Source organism: Corapipo altera, unplaced genomic scaffold (genome assembly GCF_003945725.1).
Source record: "Corapipo altera isolate COAL_440 unplaced genomic scaffold, ASM394572v1 0, whole genome shotgun sequence".
Taxonomy (NCBI): Eukaryota; Metazoa; Chordata; class Aves; order Passeriformes; family Pipridae; genus Corapipo; species Corapipo altera.
This window is the reverse complement of record NW_020884872.1, coordinates 3,477,195-3,500,529: the sequence shown is the minus strand read 5'-3', so window position 1 is coordinate 3,500,529 and position 23,335 is coordinate 3,477,195. Positions and strand designations below refer to the sequence as shown.

At 40.1% G+C, this 23,335-nt stretch overlaps 1 protein-coding gene across 3 annotated transcripts in view; it reads left to right on the top strand.

The window, feature by feature from the left end:
* DSCAM (DS cell adhesion molecule) overlaps nucleotides 1-23,335 on the top strand; it is a 440,015-nt gene that overhangs the window by 60,034 nt on the left and 356,646 nt on the right. For all 3 annotated transcript variants that reach the window (XM_027635014.1, XM_027635020.1, XM_027635030.1), the window contains exons 2-3: nucleotides 2,567-2,884; nucleotides 7,157-7,303. In XM_027635014.1, the coding sequence (XP_027490815.1) occupies nucleotides 2,567-2,884; nucleotides 7,157-7,303 (465 nt within the window). The remainder of the gene's footprint in view (nucleotides 1-2,566; nucleotides 2,885-7,156; nucleotides 7,304-23,335) is intronic.

The following is a 23,335-nucleotide window of genomic DNA, read 5'->3' as shown; positions in this document are numbered from 1 at the left end:
GTTTCAGCCTGTTTTGTCTTGTGTAATATACAGTGAAGCCCTGACAAACCACACCCTTATAGGCAGGAATGGCATTTTCGAGGCACAACGTGGCAGTGCTGTCCCTGAAAAGCAGGAGAAACTTCCTTGGCTGTTATACTTTGTCAGTTGATCCTTATTGCTCCAAGCAGTTGAGTCTAAGGAATGCTGATTGAACTTGCAAAACATTTATCCACCCCCTTCTCCCTCCCTTGCTTCCTCCTCCCCTTCCTCTCCTCCTGTTCCTGTATGAGGAGGATAATGGTACCTGCTGAACCTGAGAATCAAGAAGTGTCTCTTGTCTGGTGTCTCTTGATCTCATAAACTGTTGATGTGCTCCTTTAACCACACATTTGAGGGCACAGATCTTAGTCTTCTCACCCCAAAATTCTTGCAGGTGCAGATTGTTTGTCACCCTCTCATTTCTGTTGGGGCATCTACTGAGCACTGCTGAGGTGCTTCCTCCTGTTTCCCTCAAGAATTATTGATTTAGTAAAAAATACACCTTATTCAGGAGGAACCTTTACCTTTTCTTCTCTCGCACCACCTACCAATGTCATCTGATGTCATCTCTGTCCAGGCCAAGTGCAGTCACTTGGCTGTGAACTGTTTCAGTTCTGCCTTCTCTTTTATGATTACCTTTCATTTATTTGTTTGTTAACTTGGTTCTTCGGGTCCTTCTCTTTTCTTCAGGTATTTCTTTTTGCTGTTTTATATCAATAACTTCCATCAACTTCCTCTGCAGCTCTCCTTTGCAACTATTGGTCTGAGCTTGCTGTAAAATACGTTGTTTAGCTGGACCATATTTTACCATTAAGTAACATATAATTATATATCATCTTTGAGTTTTCTCAGTTCCAGTTAGGCTTTGATAAATCACTTCTTGTGTTATTCAGTTAATCACTTTCTTCCTATGGAACGTTGCAGAGAAATATCTTTTTAATAAAGGCTTCTGAAATCCCACTTCTGTTGTTGAATGCATCCAAGTATCTTACACAGTGTTTTCCACCATAAAATGCATCTGGATTGTCAGCTCTGTGTTTATGTGTGTGCATTACAGCACTACAATTATTTTCCAGGGATCTTGGTGTGTTTGTGGCTGCCATTAAGATGAATGTGCAGCAGATGCTGTTTTAAAAAGAAGCACTATTATATAGGCTGATGGATGGAAAGTTTGTCAAAAGTAGTGAAAGCTTCTACAGGGGATGCAAAGCAGCTGGAAAAATTCATTGTTATGTGCTGCTGGTACGAGTCTCTAGTTCAGCTGTGCTGCAGTTGATTAGAAAGTTAGATTCTATGGAAGCATCAAACACAGTTCCTGATATTCTCTAATTTTATGGCATTTCTAATGTGGTATTCACCTCTTTGTTCTTGGCCAGGGAACCTACTGGTTTTGCTTGAATATGTGTTAAGAAGCAGTATAGCATAATAAAAGTTGGCAAATGTGAGCTGTGTTTATTACTTCTACACGACTGTCTTGTTGGCCAATGGAAATTAAAGTGCCCTGTTGATTGTTTCATTTGTATTTGTGGAGAATGACTTGAACAGCAGATGAACAATGCCAAATTCTTTCTTTTTTTTTTAGTTCTCTATTATGTTACAAACAATACTGTTCTCTGCTTCAAAGTACAACTATAATTAGAAATGTGATTATGTAAAAGTGGCACCATCTTATTCAGTCTTACTTCTTCCTGGGCTTAGTCCTATTACGACTATTTTTGTTTTCCTGGTACCCAGGTTTCTGATATGCTCTCAGGCAGAGAAGGTTAGGAGGGTAGTTTGGGTGAAATATTGGGAAACCTTCAAGCCACCTGGAACTTTCAAACCCTCTGGGTAGCAACAGAATAACCCATGGCAGGAGTGTTCAGAGGAATGAGGGCTAATCTTATGCTCTGATCAGTACAGACTTTTTTCAGTGTAATAGTTTCAGGCTGGGAGGGGAACTGCAGTCACATAGGTGGCAGAACCAAGATTATCATGCTTTGTACCCAGGTTTATAGGTCTTTGTTAGAAAGATCTGACCAAGTGATATAATCTATTATTAACCTGCATCTGTATTAAGTATAGATATGTATTATAACTGAGGAATTATGGGGATTTTTTCCACCGTTTGCTCAGTTCTTTTTATTACTTTATGTGTCATTTTTGCCACGGTAAGACTGTAGAAATAAATTTAGAAATGCTAACAGAAAATGCCTATGTTCCAGGCAGAAATTTAGTTGCTAGAAATGTCATAAAAGTAGATTACTAGATTTTTGCTCGGCTCCCAAAGAGTGCTGCACCAGCGACTGCAAAAGCGAACGGACCTGCATCAGTTTACACTGAAAGGAGTTTCTCATTTTACCTACACTTAGTGTGTTTTATGTGGTTCCTTTGAAAACAGGGAACATTCTATTAGAGCTCACCTTAGGATCCAGATGCTTTGATTACCTTCCCTGGGCATCACATTTGATTTCGGTGACGAATTATTTCGTGCGCGGCCGAAAAAAATTTCTTCGATTTTCAACGTTTCTTCTCTCTCTCTCTTTTTTTTTTTTTTGTCTTGCAGTTTTCAGTGAAGAGCTACACGCCAGTCTATACTTTGTCAATGCATCTCTGCAAGAGGTAGTGTTTGCCAGCACCACAGGGACACTGGTCCCCTGTCCAGCTGCAGGGATCCCCCCTGTGACGCTCAGATGGTACCTAGCGACGGGCGAGGAGATCTACGATGTCCCAGGGATCCGCCACGTCCACCCCAATGGCACTCTCCAAATTTTCCCCTTCCCTCCTTCAAGCTTTAATAACTTAATCCATGATAACACTTACTATTGCACAGCTGAAAATCCTTCAGGGAAAATCAGGAGTCAGGATGTTCACATTAAGGCTGGTAAGTACTGTCTTTTATTTGGGATCAAAGGGGCTTGAGGAGGGGGGAATTTTCGGTGTTTCAAAGGGCAGCAGCAGCTGTAAATCGAGGGAGAATGGACAGAAATGTAACTTTTTTGTCTTAACAATATTAACTAAAATTCTGGATTCTTTCTTCCTTAGTTTGAATTATTTTGGGGGAAAAAAGTTAGTTTTCCAATGATCTTAATCAGTTGAGCACAAGTATAAGGAAAAACGACCTGATAATGAAATCAGACCATGACTACACATTAAAGAACTATGAGGGAAAAAGATGAGTCTTTGGATATTTTGTACAGGGGCTGGAAGAAAAGAGGGATATTTGCCCAATCACATCCCTTCTCATTTCTTTATAGTCACTTGTGCTCTATTTTGAGAGGAAAAACTTGTGTCCTGTGCAATGATTCAGCAACTGCTGTGGGTCCACAGGCAGCACTTCCTCTTTAAGCTGAAAGATGCAAATGAGCACAATGGTTTTGCATCTGTTTTCCCTACTGGCTGGGTCAGCAAGTGGAGAATTAGAGTGGGATCAAAATCAGGCCTTTTGTTACAACGCATAAACACATGATTGCGTTGTTTTTGAAGATTTTTTGTCTACCCACTTCAGTTAATTAAAATATTCAAACAAACAAACAAAAAAGTAGTCTGGGAGCTGACCCTTGGCAAATGCAAATCCTGGTAACCTCTTTGTTATTGTTGGAGCTAAGCTTGGCTTTTCCCACAAGAGAATTATCTTTCCTTTGGAGATATGTCTTCACAGGACTTTCACAGGGAGAACCATGGACACTTAGCAAGTAGATTTGCCCGTAACTTTCTTTTTAAATAGGAAAATGTATTCTCTTCATCCTAACAATAAATTAACATTCAGAGATCTGTAGCTGGTAGACAATGGGGAGGCAAGAATAAAAACCAGGTTTCCATGCAATTCATGTCTCATTAAAATTTTAGTCTAGAAAAGTGGGTTTTCTTGCACAAGAAGCAAGTTATCATGCTACATATTTGGGGAGTTTCCATAATGGTCCGTGTTCCTTATGAAAACGTTCAGTTGTCCACAAAGAAAAGCTTGAAAATCAAAGATTCATAAGAACACATTGTAACCAACTTAATGGTTGAAACTCACTTCTGGTTTTTGTGCTTTTGGTTTTACTTTCATGGATTTGTGGACAAGTTGTCTGTAAGAATTATATTTAGAGACAGCATAATATACTTTTTTCATGTGTGGATTTGTCTGAGTATCTCAATTTTGAACATCTTTTGGGCATAATTTTCTTTTCCCCAGTATTAGTTTCTAATTTTTCTATTTCTTAGATAAACTAAAAGTGATGTAAAGGAGGTTAAAAATGTTAATGACTTCTTTGGTGTTCCTTTAGGTGTAAAGCAGATGACAGGGGTGACAGGATGTAGCTCTGTTGCCCAGGAGTGACCCATCAATCCATGGAACCTCAAAAGAAATCTTCTCCCACTGTTTGAGCAATAAGCTTTGGAAATAGAAAAAGGACCTAAAAACAGGGCTTTGCAGTACCAGCTGTAGCTGCTTGACTCATAAGTTAACATTTTTTTTTATTGTGGCCAATTCAGAAATGTCCCTTTACCTCTTTTCTTTCCCTTTTTTAACCTTTTACCCCTCATTTTTCCATTTGACTCAATTTCTCAGTTAATCTGAGGTTTGGATAACAAGTTAAACAAGTCCCTTTCCTTCATGTGAACTGGTACTGTGTGTCAGAGCTCTCATTGTGCCTGATGGTAGACAATAGTTATTAGCAAGCATCTTTTCCAAAGGCTTGTGTAATCCCTCATTCATAGCAAAACACAATTTTGAGAGCCTTCTGTGCATAGCAGTAAGTGTGTTTTATGCTCAGGTGATAAACCCTGTGCTGCTAAAATGTGAAATTATGAATTTCATTTGTTAATGTGGTACTTACGTGTGAAATCTGAACACTATTTCAGATTGGCCCTAATTAGCATGATTTTGGAGGGGCCTTTTCTAATCCCTTCTCTATCTCCTCCTGCTTCCAGTGCCCCTCCAACAGCAACAGGGTTTCCTAAAAATGCAGAAGCTTTGTGGAGCTTGTATTCCTAGCACAAAGACTAACACAGCTCTGCCCATTCTCACAGTTGGCTGGAGAAAGTCTGAGCCTCATTTACCTGTTTCCCCAAGGATATGGGAAGCAGATACAAGAGTTCCAGCTCACAAATTATTGTAATTGTGTTTTTTCATGTAATTTTGCATGTAGTGCAACACATATCCCCAACCCCTCCAAAAACATAATCCCCTCCACCAATGAACCCAAACCCAACCCTCTTCCAGGCCTGTCCCACATGGGATTAAAGGTGAATATCTCCTTTTTATCTTCAAACTTCCCTGTGCAGTCATGGCAGGGAAGAGTATATTTTTTTAGCCAAGAAGTTCTCATATAAATTAATGACCTGGGGACCTGGGATTTAAAAAAAAAAAAAAAATAAAAAATTGAAAGAAGTAAAAGTCGGCAATTTATTCATGGGAACTCTCAAAACTGCAATCTGGAAATAGCTGAGGGGCCTTGTAAATCACAATAATGTAAATTTTTTTTAAGCAAGGATGTGAATAAACCTCTTTCCAGTTTTTGTACCCCACATGGTTTCTGTATTTGGGCAGATTTTCAGAATGGCCAACTGCTCTGAAAAGTACAAATACCTTTAGGAGAGTGTTAGGACATTGCTGCTAAATAGGCCTGTTCTGTAAATGATGGCTGAAGCAGGAGCCTTAGACAAAAGTCAGCCTCATTAAGATGATCTATGTGCCATTCCCTCCGTGTAGAACAAGATAAGGGGGCTGCTTCATCGCAGGGCAGCCACTGTTGTAAAGTCACTGTATTGAAGTGTTTTAAATACAAGTTCAACACTTACAGCAGGGTTAAGAATCTTAACCTTTAATTAAAAATAAATTACTTTTTAAAAACTAGCAGTGCCTTTCTTATAATAGAAAACAGAATTTTTTTCTTTTTAAAAAAGATATTTAATTTTTAATTGAATTTATTTTTATTACGTTTATTTTTTTAGTTAGGGCTTCTAACAGTTATATTGTTAAAACAATGTTTGGAGTGGAGAACTTCATTCTTCCTTCTTGCAGTGGTAGCACTGGACCTGAAAACTTGATGCTGTTTCCATTTGTGAAGACTGCAGTTACATCTCAGTACTCTGCCTTTTTTTTCATGAAATACATTGTAAATGGGGCTGACTCTTAGAAATTCCAGTGCTCCTGGTGTATAGAAATGATTTTGTAAACTCTGAAAAGGATTTGCTGGCTTTACCTGTCCTGTCTTACCCATTTATATGTTGTAATGGACAACATCTGTTTCTTCCCTGCTCTACCACCTTCTCCATCAACTGTTGCTCACAGAAATTTTCATCCCTCACTCTTCATGGAATTATTTCCGAGCCAGGATTTTCCTTCTTTCCATTCTCCTACACACTGCAACTCCATATCATCCCAGCAAAATTAGGATTTCTCCAGTTGTGCTTTTATCCTCTTTGTCCATCCAGTTGCGCTTTTTTCTCTCTGTTCATTAGATTAATTCTTCCAGATGCAAGACAAAAAACTCTGGACCTAAGTGTTCTTTGAATCGTGCTGGTTTTTAATGTAACATGTTTTTAGTTGCTGCAATCATGGTTTTGTTTCTGTTCTCGTACCATTATCTGATTTCTTTCAGGGCTGGTCAATCCAGTGTAGCTCTTACCTTTCGTACTCTCATTTCTCTGTGTTTCTGAGACACTTTGGTTTTTCTCTTGCTGTCACCTCCATTGATTTTCTCCTTTGCTTCTCACTTCTTCAAAATCCTAAATGACACTGACATTCTCTTCTCCCCTCTGGATGTCTAATTCACACACAGAACCTGCATGTTCCTCGTGCTCTTTGATAGGGCAGAAAACCCTCCGTGAAGGGAAACATGGCACGAGAAACTAGACAAGTAACAGAAGGCACAGCACCATTTACCCCCATCAACAAACAGTCCTTACCCCAGCCTTTCTCCTCGCCCCCGGGATGAGGTGGGGGAAGAGCACAGGAGTGGTGAAACGCAGATTTTGAGGAAAAAAAAAAAGCTCTGGGAACGCTTTCAGATGTTAACTTTGCGAAACGGTGTCATTTACTGAGGCAGAAGAACTCACAGCTTGGGTCACCTTCTGGGGGGAGATCTGCAAGGCCGACTGAAGAAAGGGATGAGATGGGACACGCGGTGGCAACTTGTTTAATGGCACCTCTTTTTCCCCCCTCCAGTTTTACGGGAACCCTATACAGTCCGTGTGGAGGACCAGAAAGCCATGAGAGGCAATGTAGCAGTGTTCAAGTGCATTATCCCCTCCTCTGTGGAGGCATACATCACTGTTGTCTCATGGGAGAAAGACACAGTCTCGCTTGTCTCAGGTAGGCTCTTACAGTTTTCCTTCCCAGCTGGCACTGGCAGGGATGTTTCTGGATGATTCCCCCCCTCAAATGCCTGATGTTTCCTTGGATTCAGTTCTCGCTGGACGGGATGTCATCCTTGCACTTCAGCGTTGCTGCATCCCTGTGACTGGGTGTGTGATGTGAAGGCTTCAGACAGCCCTGCTTGGGGGGAAAATAGTGTGGTTTTTGCTTTATACCAGACACAAACCCATCCTTCTGGTGCTGTGGCAGTGGGTTTGTGTTTTAACTTTGATAAAGAGCTCCCACGTGCCGAAGAAATTTGAGCGTCACAAAACATGTGCTGGGTTGTAATTGGTTTTTTTCACTCGTAATGCTACTCATGGATTAGGAGGAATCCGGAGTCTAAATTTGTTTGGTTATGTTTAAATGAGGTATGTAATTGATATTTATACTTTCACAGCATTTTAATCTCAGATATCTTCACAGATAACACTGGAGGCTTAAGCACAGTGCCATAATCTGAACATATTGAAGTGAAACAATCTATACTAAAGCAGTTACATGCATTAATCTATTTACTGGCAAAGTGAGGAAATGTGAGGCATTTTTCAGGAAGTACAGGGAATTCAGGCAAAGAATATCTAACGTTTTAAAGCACACACATTCTAAGAAATTCATGGGAGAAGGAAAACATAGGAAGACTATTTTCAGTATAGTACATATCTAAATTGTATGTATTACACACATGCTGCTGTTGTTACACATACAAATGATTTATGTGTGAAGAAATTGGAAATCTGTTGGTCCAGGGTGATGCAGAATGGAAAAAAACCAAATTGAATTAAATGTTACTGAGGAATATGTTTAAGAATTTATTTGTGTTTATGATCCTTCAGTGTGTGGAAAGGTTTTTGTAGCATCCTCAGGATATTAATGATCTTTTCTTTCTGACAAATGTGGCATTGATGAAAATATCTGTGTCTCTATATGACTCATATTACAGATTTCATTTCCCTCTGTGTTTTATTGATTCCTGACATCACCTTGTTCTACTTTTTCAAAAAATGTATTTCAAAGAGCTTTCTAAGGATTTGGTAGATATTTAAGTACTATGTAACTGATGATCAGTTGTTCTGTATTATTGGTGCACTGTTTAGGCTTGGTGAATTCACTTTCTTATTACGCTCTTGGATTTTAATAGGAAATATTACTTCTGTCATTGAGCAACTGAAACAGAGTGTGTTCTCTCAAAGAGGTCTGTAATACCTAAGTTGTAGGACTCACCAACACTTCAGCCAACACAAGTCAGAGTTGTATTTAAATATACAAATAAGCTTTCCATTATTATTTAAATAATGATACAGAAATATGCTTAGGATTATCAAAACTATCGTTATTTAATGCAACAGTGGATGGATGTGCTAATTTTCCTTCATCTTAAAATAGGCTGCTACATGAGGCACATATATCTGTATGTGTGAGTCTTGGCTGGAGAAAAAAAAAGTGTATGTCTGTGTGGTTAACTACCTTAATTTTTATTTTTTTAAAGTTTGTTCATTATGAATTATAAGAAAAAAATGCATATTTCCTCAGTCAACGTAGATTGTGTCCTCTCAATCTTATTTCTTTTTGAGCTGAACATTAATACTTTGTACCTTTGTGATATCCCTGGGTGGCTCAGTCCTGCCCTTCTCCCTGGAGTCAGGAGTAGGGCACACAGGTCTCTGTAATCCCTTCTTTAGGGAGGAAAATATGGCAATTCAGCAGACCACCATGGCTTCTACTTATAGACAGTTTCATTTTGAGTGTATTATATTGGTTTTAACCCCAAACTTTTGGGGGATAAAAGTGGCAATAACATTTAACTGTATAGACCTAAATCTAATCATTTACTTTCCTTAATGCAACTTCTGGCTGTGGTTGACCAGGCTACCATCATAAAATATCTATTACAAACTTTAACAAGTTTCTAATTATCTCACAATCCCTTAATTCTGCAGTTGGCAGAACCCTAAATGGAAATAAAACGTAATTCATTACAACCAAAGCTATTAAAAATCTCAGTTTATCACATTGGGTCATGTCACGGAAGAGATTTAGTTTCAGAGATGAAATCACAGGTTAGATGACAGGTCAGTGCTACCTGTCATGCAAGGGCAGGAGGGAGGCAGGAAAACATTGCTCTGCTTTAACCACAGGGATGGCAAGATTTGTTTGTTCACCATTTAATACTCTGTAACAGCAGCTTAATAGTGAGAGCATTTAAAAACCCCAACCCACACGTGTTTCATAAAACAACTGGCTTGATTTTTACCCATAATCAATTTTGCAATAATCTGACCATGAACCCAAATGAGAGGTATTGATCAAGCCTGTCTTAGAATGCCAGTGCTGATGAATAGGATGCAAGACATAACGTGGCTATTGAGCTGTTTCCCTAATGGTCAATATTCCAAGGAAATGCATATTCTTGCTCATGCAGCCCCTGCTTGCATGTTTGGTGGTTGTTTTTTTTTTTCTGTGTGCTAGACTGGATTCATTGGTGTGATTTTAATTTCACCGTTAAATATTGGAAATATCAAGTCCTGATTTGTTTTATTCTTGTTTCTTAATGTAACTGATTTATTGATTATTCATTAGCATCAGCAAAAATGAGAGCCACCTTGAGGGGAAAAAACCTCTGCTGTGAAAGAGCAAGAATATAAAAAGATACACACTTGGAGAATGATGGTTTCCATGGCTTGAGGTGGACGAGACTTTTTTTGGGAAAACAAGGTAGTATTTATGGAACGATAAAAAAAAACAAAGAATAAAAAAAGGTGGGGAAGAGGATCAAGATGAGAAGAACATTTTCTGAAGGGAGCTACAAGAAGGATGGAGAGAGATTTTTTACAAGAGCATGTAGTGACAGGATAAGGGGAAATGGCTTCAAACTGAGAGAGTGGGGTTAGATTGGATATTAGGAAGAAATTTTTCTCTGTGAGAGTGGTGAGGTCCTGGTACAGGTTGCCCAGAAAAGTTGTAGATTCCCCATCCCTGGAAGTGTCCAGGGTCAGGTTGGATGGGCCTTGGAGCAACCTGGGCTAGTGGAAGCTGTCCCTGCCCATGGCAGGGGGTGGAACTGGATGATCTTTAAGGTCCCTTCCAACCCACAGCATTCTATACATCCATGATTTTCATTGGGATGACATATCCATTTAAAATGAAAGACACAACTAGCCCAGGAAGCTTAAACCTTACAGCAGGGAATGGGAAACACCCTATGACAAACAATAGGGAAGCTTTCCAGTGGGGAGGCTTTATAAGCAAGTGGATCAGCAGAGAGGATTTTTTTTTTCTTTTCTGCATGACTTAAACCCCAATGCAATATTTTCAAGAACAATTTAGAGTAAATATTTCATATACCTGTCTACCTGTAGTGCAATTCTGACTACTAGGGTAGAGAGATCTGTAGATGAACCAGAATCCTTTATTTTAGCTGTTACTGATATAGATATCAGCTCTCTTTTTATATACATGTAAAATTTTAAACCAAAAAAAAAAAAACAAAATTAATAAAAACAGTGTTTTTACTTTTATAATGTAAAAATATGCCACCCTTTTATAAAAAGAGTTTGAGAAGGTTATTCCTGGATTAAAACAAGATGATATTTTCCGAGCATATCTGCTTTTGTCTGTATGCTTGATTTTCAGAGAGCACAGTGATGTCCACAGTGATCGAAGTGTGGAAAAAATAGAGCTGGGCAAAACCATCTTCTGTTTCCTGGCTGCAATTTTATGTCATGCCTCCAGGTTATTGTAAAGTAATTGGGAGTTGAAACATATTAAGACCCATTGCTGGAGCATTTCCAAGGAGTATCCCACTAGGTCAGACTCCATGTTCAATAAACGGGAAGGTGCCCATGTTTGGAGGCAGAAAAAACAATTTTTATGAAGTCTCCATGTGCAAGGACAGCTGCAGACTGAAAAGGTGTGCATGTGCTTGTCTGTCTCTCAGGGGAACAGCTACATAATTGGGGTTTTGCTCCTACACTTTGTCTTTCCATGTGGCAGCAAATCTGAGGCCAAAAAGCCTTTTCAGGGTGTCCTCTAGGGGCCAAGGCAGCAAAAAAAGAAGAAAAAAGATTTTTAAAGCAAAGCAAACCCAGTTATTTGGATGAATTTATCTTGAGGAAAAGTGGAAAGCCCCAGCCTCCCACAGCAAATACCCAGAAATATTTTCATACTGGAAAGCTCCATTTTTAATAATAATTGTTAGATGAAATATTCAACCATCTCCACTGTATACAGCTGTGTTACAAACTCTCTGACAGAGTAGGACAGCAGCAGACCTTGGCAGTTGTCAGTCTGCTCCAGATGCATCAAGTGTGTTGTATTTCCCTCTTTGTGTCCTCTAGCAAAAGCAGTCAAACTGTGGAGAAGGTGCCTGCGTTGCCTAAGAACCTGTGAGGTGTCAGCAGAATAAAAGGACTGATAGTAGTGCTGAGAAGTCTCAAGGGGCTCACAAAGTGCAGGTTTGCTGCTGTACCAACCTCTACAGCTGGAACTTCAGGATCTCTTCTGAAGATCCTACTTTATTCTAAAGAATTTGATACTGTCAGTGGACCTGAGACTGAATCTGAATTTGAATTATAACAGGGAGAGTAATGATGTGCAGTGTTCTCTCAGATCAGTAACCAGCTCTTATATGTTTTCATTAGATGACACTAAACATAAAAGCTTAAATCCTCCTAGAACATTGTATGATGGATAGCTGCATAAATCTTGCTCAAAAGCTTCCTTTCCCTCTTACAGCTTTCCTTCACAAAGCATTCCCAAAGAAAGAGACTTTTGGAATCAGCTTTGTGTTGACCTTGGAACTGCCGACAACAGCCAAGGTCCTGCAGGACCAAAGGGTGCAGCAAAGAATGTTTTTGTAATAACAACCACAAAATCAAGAGACAATAGTGGAGGAAAGTGCCACGGATTGTGCTTCTACTCCCACTGAGCAAGTGCAAGGCAGGTGGGAGTGCAGTGCTTGGTTCATTCCTTCTTCACACGCACAACAGTGAAGCTGGGCTAGAAAGGAAGGTAAAATAATTGCTGGTTCTGCTTTGCCTGGGTAAAAACAGAGAGCAGAGTCCATCCGTGTCTTAATTAGTCCCGGAGAGAGCAAAGGATGGGTGTGGTTGCAGGGAAAGGAGGGCAGAAAGGGGTTGCTAAAATTGAAGGTCAGTGTCCAGGGATCAGCAGAGAGAAAAGAGCAGAACGGAGAAGAGCTGTAAACAAAGAGAAAGGCTGAGGAATTAACGTGGGTCTGTCACTACCTACTGTACTTCTGTTATGAATCCCTCCTATCCTGATGCTGATAACTGCAAGGGATTTGGAGTTTTTCTGTGTGTCTGAATAGCTCAGTGCCAAGAGCAGGATCATGAATAGGTTCGTGCCCTGACCTCTCCGAATTCCCATTTTCCCGTCTAATGACATACCATGCAAGAATCTGATTTATACATGGAGTGTGACTGCTTAAAAAAAACCGTAGAAAAGGAGAGACAGATAATATGGACTGTGCACAATGGCATATTTAATGCTGCACTGAAGGAATAGCAGCTCTGAGGGAAGGTGGGTGAGCACGGGTGGAAGAGAGTTCCCTGAAGGGCTGTGACTGACGTGCTGGTGACAGCAGATGAGCCTTCCAGCCACGGTACTTCCCATCAACCAGGAATTAGTCACACTGGACCACGGCTTGAGAAGTGTCACTGATGTACAGTGACCTACATTTGATGTAATGAATTGCATTATTTATTTACACACAGTTCCTCAAGTCTCGTCTTTAAAAGGCTCAGGGGCTCCTGGATCTCTTTGTGCACAAAGGGGCTTTTCTGAACTGCTGCAGTTGCCAGTCAAGCAGTCAGTGTTTGCCAGTAGTTATCACGTGGTGATATCTGAAATACAGCACTGCAGTTTGTGCTGGGGTTTGGAGATTACAGCAGAGGTTCAGCTAACACAGAGCAATCACTGTTTTTTCAGCCAAGAGGTTTGTACTTACAGGAAGGAAAAAAAAAATATCTCTTTATGCAGAGTGGTCCTGTGTGCAGAGTCCTGTGATCAGAATGAGATTGCTGTTGATGATCACAAGGATGAAGTCCAGCCCTTTGATTGCAACTGTGTCTAGTCATGAGCTATGATCTTTCTTGCTTCAGTTTGACATCAATGCTTAACCAGAGCTGCCAAAAAACAGGCATTCAGCATACATTTCACCCTGTGCCACTGAATGCTCTAGATGCAAGATTTCTCCTGTTTCCAGCTGGAGTCTGATGAAGAGGACAATTTTTTTATGCTTAGGTATTTGAATATAAATAAAATAAAAAAAATTCTGGATGTAAACTACCTTCTACCAGAAATTTGTCAGTGAGGTTTAATTCTGCTGTTCAAAGTTGTGACATCACAGAATGTTTTCGTAAAAAGTACAGCAATCAAACCCCTCCATCTGCTGAACTTCCTTGACTCCCTGGAAAGCTGCTGTGAGTAGCATTCAGCCATGCTCAGGTCAGGCTGCAGGTTTGCTGTTACAGTAATGTGTTTTCCAGGCTTCTTGAAGACTTGTGAAGTGCACTTGCCCATCTCCAAAGACAATATATTGCTTCCTCACTTTCCCTTTCAGCAAGGTTATTTTCCTAAGGGACCCAGGAAGAAGTTATTTCCTACATTATTTAACAAAAGGCCTGTTTTCCCCATTTTTCCTGAGAGCTCTGCTCTTTTAAGAGGACAGTGTCTCTTATAGTACCAGAAAGTGGAAATGGTAAAAACTTAGCACTTCTTGCTTGTGCAAACTTTTTTTACACTCTGTCTCATTGTAAACTAAAAATGTAACTGAGCATGGAGATGTATTTAAAACTGCTCATCGAAGGAAGTAGTAGTGAGGTGGAGGTCAGTCTCTTCACCCAGGTAACAAGTGATAGGACAAGAGGAAATGGCCTCAAGTTGTGCCAGGGGAGGTTTAGATTGGATATTGGGAAAAATTTCCTCACTGAAAGGGTGGCCAGAACAGGCTCCCCAGGGAAGTGGTGAAATCACTGACCCTGGAAGTGCTGAAAACATCTGTGGATGTGGCACTTTGGGACGTGGTTTGGTGGTGGACATGGCAGTGCTGGGTTAATGGTTGGACTCGATGATCTTAGAGCTCTTTCCCAACCTAAATGATTCTATGACTCTGTGACCTTTCCTCTGGCTACTCTCTGCTTGCTTCCTACTCCTCTACATTGGAGTGTTTTGATCAGGTGGATAATTTAAAAATTTTGGCTGTGGTATCCTTAGCACTGGATGCAAGGATTACAGCAGGTTTGTGGGAGGCAGGTGTTTGGAGTGACTCAAAGGAATGAAGGTGGAAAGAATCTGATCCACATGTCAAAGAATCATGTTTTGATGTCACAGAGGAAAGTGAGCGATGTTATCCTGCTATAGGAGTGGTTTCTGAGCCTTTAATCAGCTTGTGGAATTGAGGTGTTAATATCAAGGAAACTCTTATTTTCCTGTGGAGGGAACTTGCAGATTTTCCTCAGTGTGCCTGGGTGTTCTGGCTGTTCTGAGAGCATGGAACAGTGGGGGCTGTTTGTGAGAGATGAAGGAGAAAAGTATCTTTGGGCGGGGTGACTTGGTGCTTAAAGTGCAGAAAGCCAAAATTTACTCTGACTCACTATATGCAGAACTTTTAATTACTAATGGGATTCACAAATAGTGGCCTTGGCATTTCAATAATGAAGCATGTCTAAGAAACAACTGTATCATAATTTTTTCCCCCTTCTGTTGCTGCTCAGTTTTGGACAGCCCTCCATTTCCATCACTGGAAGGGATTCTTTTCCTCTACTCACTTCAAAACCAACCAAAAAAGCCAAAACCAAACCCAACAACCCCCTAGTGCTCTTTCTCTATTTTTTATCTCAACTCTTCAATTTATTTTTCTGTCTACTTAAATTAAAGCATGTGAAAAACTTGATTGGATTCAGGCCCTCTTTAGAATTGCTTTTGCCTTGTGAATTAAAGAGAGAGAGAGAGGGGGAGATTGCAACTCTGTATTCTCTGTTAAGGCTTCAATTTAATTTTTTTTTTTATAAAATATGCCTTGCTCTCCCTTTCTCTCTCTGTATCCATCAGTGTGTGTATACAGATACATATACATATATATGGGCACTTATCACATCTCTCTCTGGGCCTGAGGGTCTGTTGGACCATGCATAACATTATCCAATCTGATGCTCAAACTGTTCTGTTTTACCACCTTGTTATTGATGTTGCCAGTCATGAAGAGGTTTCTTTCAGCATGGTTGAATCCAGTGACACAGTTAGCCTTTCACTGGAAATATCTGTGTCACATTATTTTCTCCCCAGATGTACTTGAAATTTCTTTCATTTTCCTGGCTGAATCCCATTTTATCATCTGGCCAGCTTTTTCTAGCCCCCATGGTTCCTGTAATATTAATTCTCTCTGGGGTTTTGCAAAACCTTCAAATAAATATGGTCTGCATTTTAATTAACTGGATGTTTACCAGATCTTTATTAAAGGTGAAATTAGAGCAGACTGACTGCTAACCTTCACAAGTGCTCACTCAACATTTTTCCATTTTGTCTTCCCTCTTTGTTTATGATTCTTCAGGCAGTTTTTGGTTCATCTACTTTTTCTTAAATATTTGAAGCAGTATTTTTATTGCTTTGGTTTGATAGCAGGATTTTCTTTTTGGGGGTGGGTGATTTTGTAGACAGCAAGGCTCGGATTTGGCATCAAAATTCTAGGAGCAGCAACACACTTTGATGAATCAGTATGCTGGTTTTAGGTCTGATTTTGCTATTTATTTTAATTTTTTTGCTTTGTGAAATAAATAGTGATTGCAGCATTGTCTTCTTCCTTATAAATCTGCTCTGCCAGTAGCTTGTGATCTTGTCACCTTCCTGAAGGCAGTGGATAAGGAGGTGACCACATTAAGCCTCTGTATGCTTGAGGTTTCCCATCAAAACTCTGTCTAACCTGAGCAAACAGCCAATGAGCTCTGACAGGTTTGATATGAGGGGACAAAATTGATGCATGAGATCCATTTTAATGAGTTTGTGCCTTGCTACTGGGAATTCTTTACACCATACAGCTTCTGCCTGTGTACGTGGTATAGCTGCACTCTGAGAGGACTAGAATGGCAAAACTGCCACCAACTCTGGTTTTTTTAGGTTATTTTTAATAACCAAAGACTTTTTAACACCCAGGAGATACTTACAGGTGACATCTAGAAGAATGGTGACAGCAGAGATACTTGCAGGTGACATCTAGAAGAAACAGAAATATTCTAGTCTTGTGTGTTGTAATAAGTCACCGATTTCAACTAAAACAACATTGTGGAGCACGGTGCTATTAAGTTGGTAAATCCACATTTTTTTAGGGCTGTAGATGACCATACAGGTGCTCATTTGGTTTGTCTTCCCTGTTGGGAGTCCAGTTTTAATTGAAAGGCTCGTTAGAAGAATGACTCATTAGAAAGAACTGGAAATATATCTCTGGTAGAGATTGTTTCATTTGCTGTGACATCAGTGTTGTACCTGGGTTGCTAAACTGTAAAGGTATATTTTAATTGCATGTCTGTTTTCTCTTTGGAGGAAGGTTACAATGAAGGCCAGGTGACCTTTTAGTTAGAATAAAGTGAATTTTTAAAGCCTGTGATCTGGTGTGTGAGTTCGACCTGCATAACTGCAGAGGGGCAGATGCTCTGTCCTGCTCCAAAAGGTGGTGGATGCAAAGGCTAAGCATTTTATGTTGCTGTACCAAAATATCCAGAAAACTTAAAGCCAGTGATTCTTTCATGAAAGTGAGAGTACAGAAGAAAGATAGAACTGTTGAGATGTCACCATCGCCATCAAAATTGCTTTATAATTGCAATTACAGGTATTTTTCGCAGCAGAAGTAGCCTATCAGTTTGTCTGTTCACGTTTGCTTGGTTTGAAATAAATTCTGCGTGTTCTTACCATGTACTTGAGCACCGTTGGTGTCGAATGAGCTGAAATGTTTACTGAGGGCCACGGAGCCCGACATGATGCCAGAGCTGTGGGATCCACACAGCCCTGTCAACAAAAGCAGGTCAACAGGACTGAGCAAGAAAGAAAAGAAAAGAAAATCAATAATCTTTGAATTAATCATGCAACTGCCAGAGAGAATTATGGGCTCATGAAATGAAGGCTGTAGGTACATATCCATGGCCACTTATTCTTTCCTGCCTCGTCGTGTCCTTTTCTGTGCCTTCAAGTTTCCTTTCCCCTGCTGCCGTCTGAGCGGCCCTGTGTTTGTTTGGGTGCCTTCATGGAACACTCACCAGTCATTTTGAAGTAGCTAATTCAGTTTTGATCCCAGAAATTCCCCTTTTCTCTCTCTCTCTCTCTCCCCACGCTGCCAATTCCTCACCGACTGTTGTGTGCACTCAATATGAATTAATACGGGGATTTCACCTCGCCGTAAAACTTAAGATTGCACATCTTGTGCAGTGAATTGGACCGAAAGCAGCTGCTGCTTCGGTGAACAGGGGAGTGAGTTAAAAATTCATGCTGGCTCTGCTGACATCTCAGGTGAGAGGATGCTCTTGCTGAGCCCTCGTGCAGCAGAGTGGCTGGGGGATGAGCCCTGATGTGAGGGCTAAACTCCCCCCAGCCTGGGCCAGATCTTCCTCCCTGGGGCTGACACCCCCCTCTGCCTCACAGATGTGGCCAGTGAACATCGCTGCCAGGGGGGAATGTTTCCCAGCGTGCTCTGTGAGGCTGGACAGTGATCAGGTGCAGCCTTGGAGAACAGCTTCCTCAGGAGGGGCAGAGGAGGGGCAGGCATTGATCTCTTCCCTGTGGTGACCAGTGACAGGACCTGAGGGAATGGCCTGAAGTTGTGTCAGGAGAGGTTAGGCTGGATATCAGGAAAAGGTTCTTCCCTCAGAGGGTGGCTGGGCACTGAACAGGCTCCCCAGGGCAGTGGGCACAGCACCAAGGCTGCCAGAGCACGAGAAGTGTTTGGATGATGCTCTCAGGCACAGGGTGTGACTCTTGGGGATGGTCCTGTGCAGGGCTGAGGGTTGGACTCGATGATCCTTGTGGGTCCCTTCCAACTGAGCACATTCTGTGAACTAAAAAGGTACCTCAAGGTGGGGTAATTCGACATTTGAGAGGACTGCGAGGAATTGTGAGTTAAGAGGTGCATCCTATGTGTGGTTTTGTGGTTTCAGCTCTATGTTTTGGTTTCATTCTCTCCTTCTGCTCAGAAGCATTTATTCTTCCTTGTGGTGGCCTGGAGGGATTATCCTGTACAGCTTCCCCATGCAAAACTTTACTGCTGCTCTGCTTCTGGGCTGGTAGCAAGAAAGGACAGTAAAATTAAGACCTTGACATCTTTATATCTTTATCTCCCCCGAAGATGGTGCAGAGGTCCCTCCTCTGTCCCATCTTCACTCTCCAGCTGCAGAACTTGGTCGTGCACCAGGGCAGGGATGTTTCCTTGGCTCCCTGCCCGGGGATCAAGTCTGGCTCTCTTCCAGCTGGGGGAAAGCCCGGTGCTGGATGCTCACTTTCTCTGCAAATTCAAATTAATTTTTCTCTTTTCATCCGTGGCTTTCTTTGCAAATGGATAGTGATATTCATAAAATCCCCAGGAACAATTACCCTGCTACTTGTGGAAGGTCAGGGCAGGCTCTGTTCGGGGATTATATATTCCAGCAGGGAAAACAGAGCTGACATACACCACTCCTGTTTTTCAATTGCATGCCTAGGGACTTTTTTTTTCCCCTTTTTTTTTATCTTCCCTTCTGCATTAAAACACAGGACCAAATTCCTGACACGCTCAGAAAAAACGTTGGGGTTCAGCTGTTGAGATTAATTTTTGAACTAGCAAAGAGACAAATAGATTCTAATTTTCCAGCAGCAGAGATTTTAATTTTTTTTACTGCCCTCAGTTTATAAAACATCTTGCCCAACTGTACCTAGTGAAATACCATTGTTTAGTAAACCCACATCTTATTCCTTAGGGAGATATAAACCATACGAAAGTAACATCTTTTTCTTCTGATATTTCTCTTGCAGCTGATCCTCCAGGCAATACCTGAGTGATAATCATGTAACAAATATTTCCCTCTGTTCTTTTAGACTTACATTTGTTTTATGACTGTAAGAGTTCTTTCTCAGTGCTGAGGACAGAGAATCCTTCCATGTGCTCCATTTTCCCTTCTAATTTAAAGCTGTTTTTCACAGAAAACTGATGACAAATGCATTTGTTTAAAAACTAGGAGGTGTATCTGAGACAAAAAATAAAATAATGGCACCAACTGAAATGCTAAAAATTACTGTTTAGAAATACACAACTATGCTGTAGTAACCCCGATTCCTTAAATGTACAAAACGGTACAAAGATTTAAAACTATTAATAAAATTATATAGGTATATTCTATACAAAGAAATAGGCATTGTAGTCAGCGTGTTCTGAAAGCAAAACATTTGTATAAAAGAAATTGTTAATGTGTAATTTCACAGGAGTGCAGGAGTTTCAACAAGCATAAAAATCTTTACGTTTATGTGCAGCAGAATTGAAAATATTTCCATTTGTAGTGTATTTATCTGAAATACTTTACAATGAATTCCCAATTATAATAAAATATGGAAGTAGCTGCCGATGTGAGGGGAGAGGTTAGGAAAACAAAACAGGGGAACAAAAGAAAGCAGGAAAATAATAAATGCTGATATTGTATTGTATTTAAATGGGGAAGTCTTAAGGAAGAATCCAGAGAAATAAGGCGATTGATCATCTGCATAATTTTTAATCTTCTGAAATATATTTTTTTTGAGTTTGTAGTGTATTGGATATCACGATTTTTTTTTTTTTTTTTCCTGAAAACAAGCCATTAATTCAGTTAGAGCAAGGAAGGCAAAACTGATCTGCTTTTCAAAGTGGACATTTATGACTTGCTGAAAAGCAATTTCAGGGCTGGGAAGCAAAAGTGCCTCCATAAATAAGCAGTGATAGGATAATGTGTGCTGTGTCACAGCATCCATTCAGCCCTTCCATGGAAGGAGTGAGGAAAAGAGAACCCCTCTAAATGTCAGTGGCCCAATGAGACTTTGTGAGATGCTCTGAGCATTTCTAAAAGGGATTTAAGAAAAAGAAGTTATTCACTGGATTTTTGCTTTCCTTTTCTTTCACGCTTTTTCTCCTTTGTTGCACGAGCTCTATTTATTATTAGGATTTCTTTGCATCCTTCTCAATGGTTATTCATAGCACTTTCTGGAGCTGACTTGTTTTTTTTTAAGTGCTAAAGAAATTAAGTATCATGAACTCTGTTTAAAATCAAGGAAACCTTTATTTCTGCTTATTTTGAGGTGTCTCTTTATGCCAAATCCAAAGCCTCTTTTGGTTAATTAGAATTATTGCTCATTTTATAGAGGGGGAAACCAAAAAGCAAAGAAGCTTCAAGACTTGCTCTATTTCTCCTTGAGTCTCCTGCAAACAGGGAGGATCTCCTAAAACACAGTCCTTTACTTGCTTTGTGTTTGTTCCCAAGTATTAAAATATGAAATGGCAGAGATTAAGTGTGAAGGAAGTTTGGAACCCTTGATAATTTGGTGGGAATGTTTTATATATTACATATTACATAATATTATTAATATTCATGTATTATTTATAATAAACCCATGTACTGCTGCTTCAGATTTCTGCTTATGCAGCTCTTACTGCCTTGGTCTGGAGTTCCCTGTGTGAGGATGTAAAAGGTGAAGCTCAGTGGGAGAGGTGGGTTTGGTAAAACCCGACTTACAACCACAGTTAGCTGGGAGAAGATGAAGTGTTTTGCCTTTGCTGTGTCACTTTCATTCAGATTTATTTTCTCACTATGTCTGATACTGATAATAAATTGTTAGAAGGAAACCACAGGAACAGAGGACCATAATTACGAATGCCCTAAATTTTCCAATTCCCTCTGCCCAAACCTTCGTGTTGTTTAAATTAGTGAAAATTAATTGCATTTGGAATCAAAAATCTCTTCCTCCTTGCTGTCTTGAAGAAGATAATTTTTTTGTCTCTCTAATGGTTGATGGCCCTTCCTGTCAAATACTTTGTTAGGAAAAATGTGTACACATTTTTGGCTAAAAATTATATCTTTCTATTGAAAAAGTCATATTTCAGCCAAAACAAACAAATAAATAAAAGTTTGCAAGGCATGCCAAAAAAAGCCAGAATATTTTCAAAATTAAGTATTTTCCTCTTTTCATTTAAAAGTGAAAACTGTTTGAAAAATACCCGTGTAATCCTCTAGGAAAAAAATATTTCTTAGGATAAAGAGGTTACTTGATTTTTGGTTGATTGCTTGGTTCCATTGCCAAAATTAGCAGTGGTTTGGTTTTTTTTATGTGCTGCTTATTTTTCACTTTCCTTCATGAATTCCTGTTTTGGGAAAAGGAATAGTGAGTTTTTTAAGGTAATTAATATATAGACACTGGCAAACACCTCTGTCACATCCAGATAGGATACTTTCTATGGAACAAAACTGCCAGAGTTCAGAAAAACTTTGTGTGTAGCCTTTTAATGACACCATTTATCTGAGATGCTCTTCCTAAATAAAATCGATGCTAATTTTGCATTTCCCTCATGGGAACCTGTTAAGCTGAGTACATGAGGCATTTTTAACCTCAGACACATCACAGGGGCAAGTCAGCACTGGATTCAATCCAGTGAAGAACTCTGGAATACACGATTCTATGTCTGGGTGACTTGGTTGCTGGATTTTTAAGGACTTTCTGATGCACTGTGTCACTGGAGATTTGTCACTGGAGATTCTCATCTAGAGCATATTTTAATCCCTTCCCTCTCTAATACTTCACACAGTATCTCTTTGCCTACTTGACAGTTGTTATGGAGCAGCATTTAATGCTTATGTTCAGAATTCTTCCTTTCTGGAGTTCGTAGGTGCCTATAAAGCAATAAACTGGGTGGAAACTTGGCTCCAGATTATTTTAATTTGAACAACAAACGATCTGTTGGGCCACTGAAGATCTGCTGGCTTTCAAGTCAATATGGATGGGATCTTCTAAGCAGTCTAGGCTGGCTGTATGAGTGTATTCCATGGGAATAGAGTGGAGCAGGAAACTGGAAGGGCAGAGGAAGAAAAAGAGGTTTAGCTTTATTATTATATGGGAAGCAGCTTTTCAAAACAAGGAATAGAACAAGCAAGTTCAGAATGGAAAATGTGGCAAAATATGTAGGCCAAAATAAAGTGACTTTATCCCACACTGTCGTAGGTGTCTCATTAGTTTTCCCCAGAAAACATTGGGGAGACACTGAGGAGAAAGCAATTAGGCCAGGTCTGAGCATAACCAGCTGCCTCTGACACAGTCCAAATGTACCCATCTGTTCCCAAAAGGAGAGAGAATGTTTCTCTCCACTTCCAAAACACCGGGGAAGAGGTCAAGCCAAAAGTGCCGCAGGCTCAGAGGAGCAGGTGATTCAAATAGAGTTGTTTTCCAGGTAAAACCTTTTCGTTGAGACCTTAAATATTTAAGAGTTCACATTCTCAAAAAAAATTTCCCCGTTTCCTTTTTGTCTCCTCTCCCACGGTGTAACTCACCTCTTATGTTAGCATAAAAGTCTGAATTTAAACTAAATTTGCTGTAAAATCACGCCCTAAGCAAGGAAATTTTAGAAATGGCATAATGACTGCAAATGAGGAAAAGGAAGCTGTGAAGGGGGTGGGAAGAGAAAACTGCACATGTGTTCTGTTGCATTCCATAACTGAAGGCTAGAGGGGGAATTTGGAATAAAAATCACCATATTATTATTACCCAAATTATCTCCCCCTTTGGGTGTGTGTTGTGGCTGGGAGGAAGAGTGAGGAGCAATGCTGGGCAGGGGCTGAGGAGAACTTTCTGTGAATTATTTCCCTTACTGATCTCTGGTAGCCCTGTACTGTTGCCTGATGGCATCAGTTTGTGCTTCCTAAGTTTAAATATTTGGGAAATCTCTGACTGCCACACCTGTGTTAGAATTACTAACCAAAGGGATGAGGAGGCCAGTCT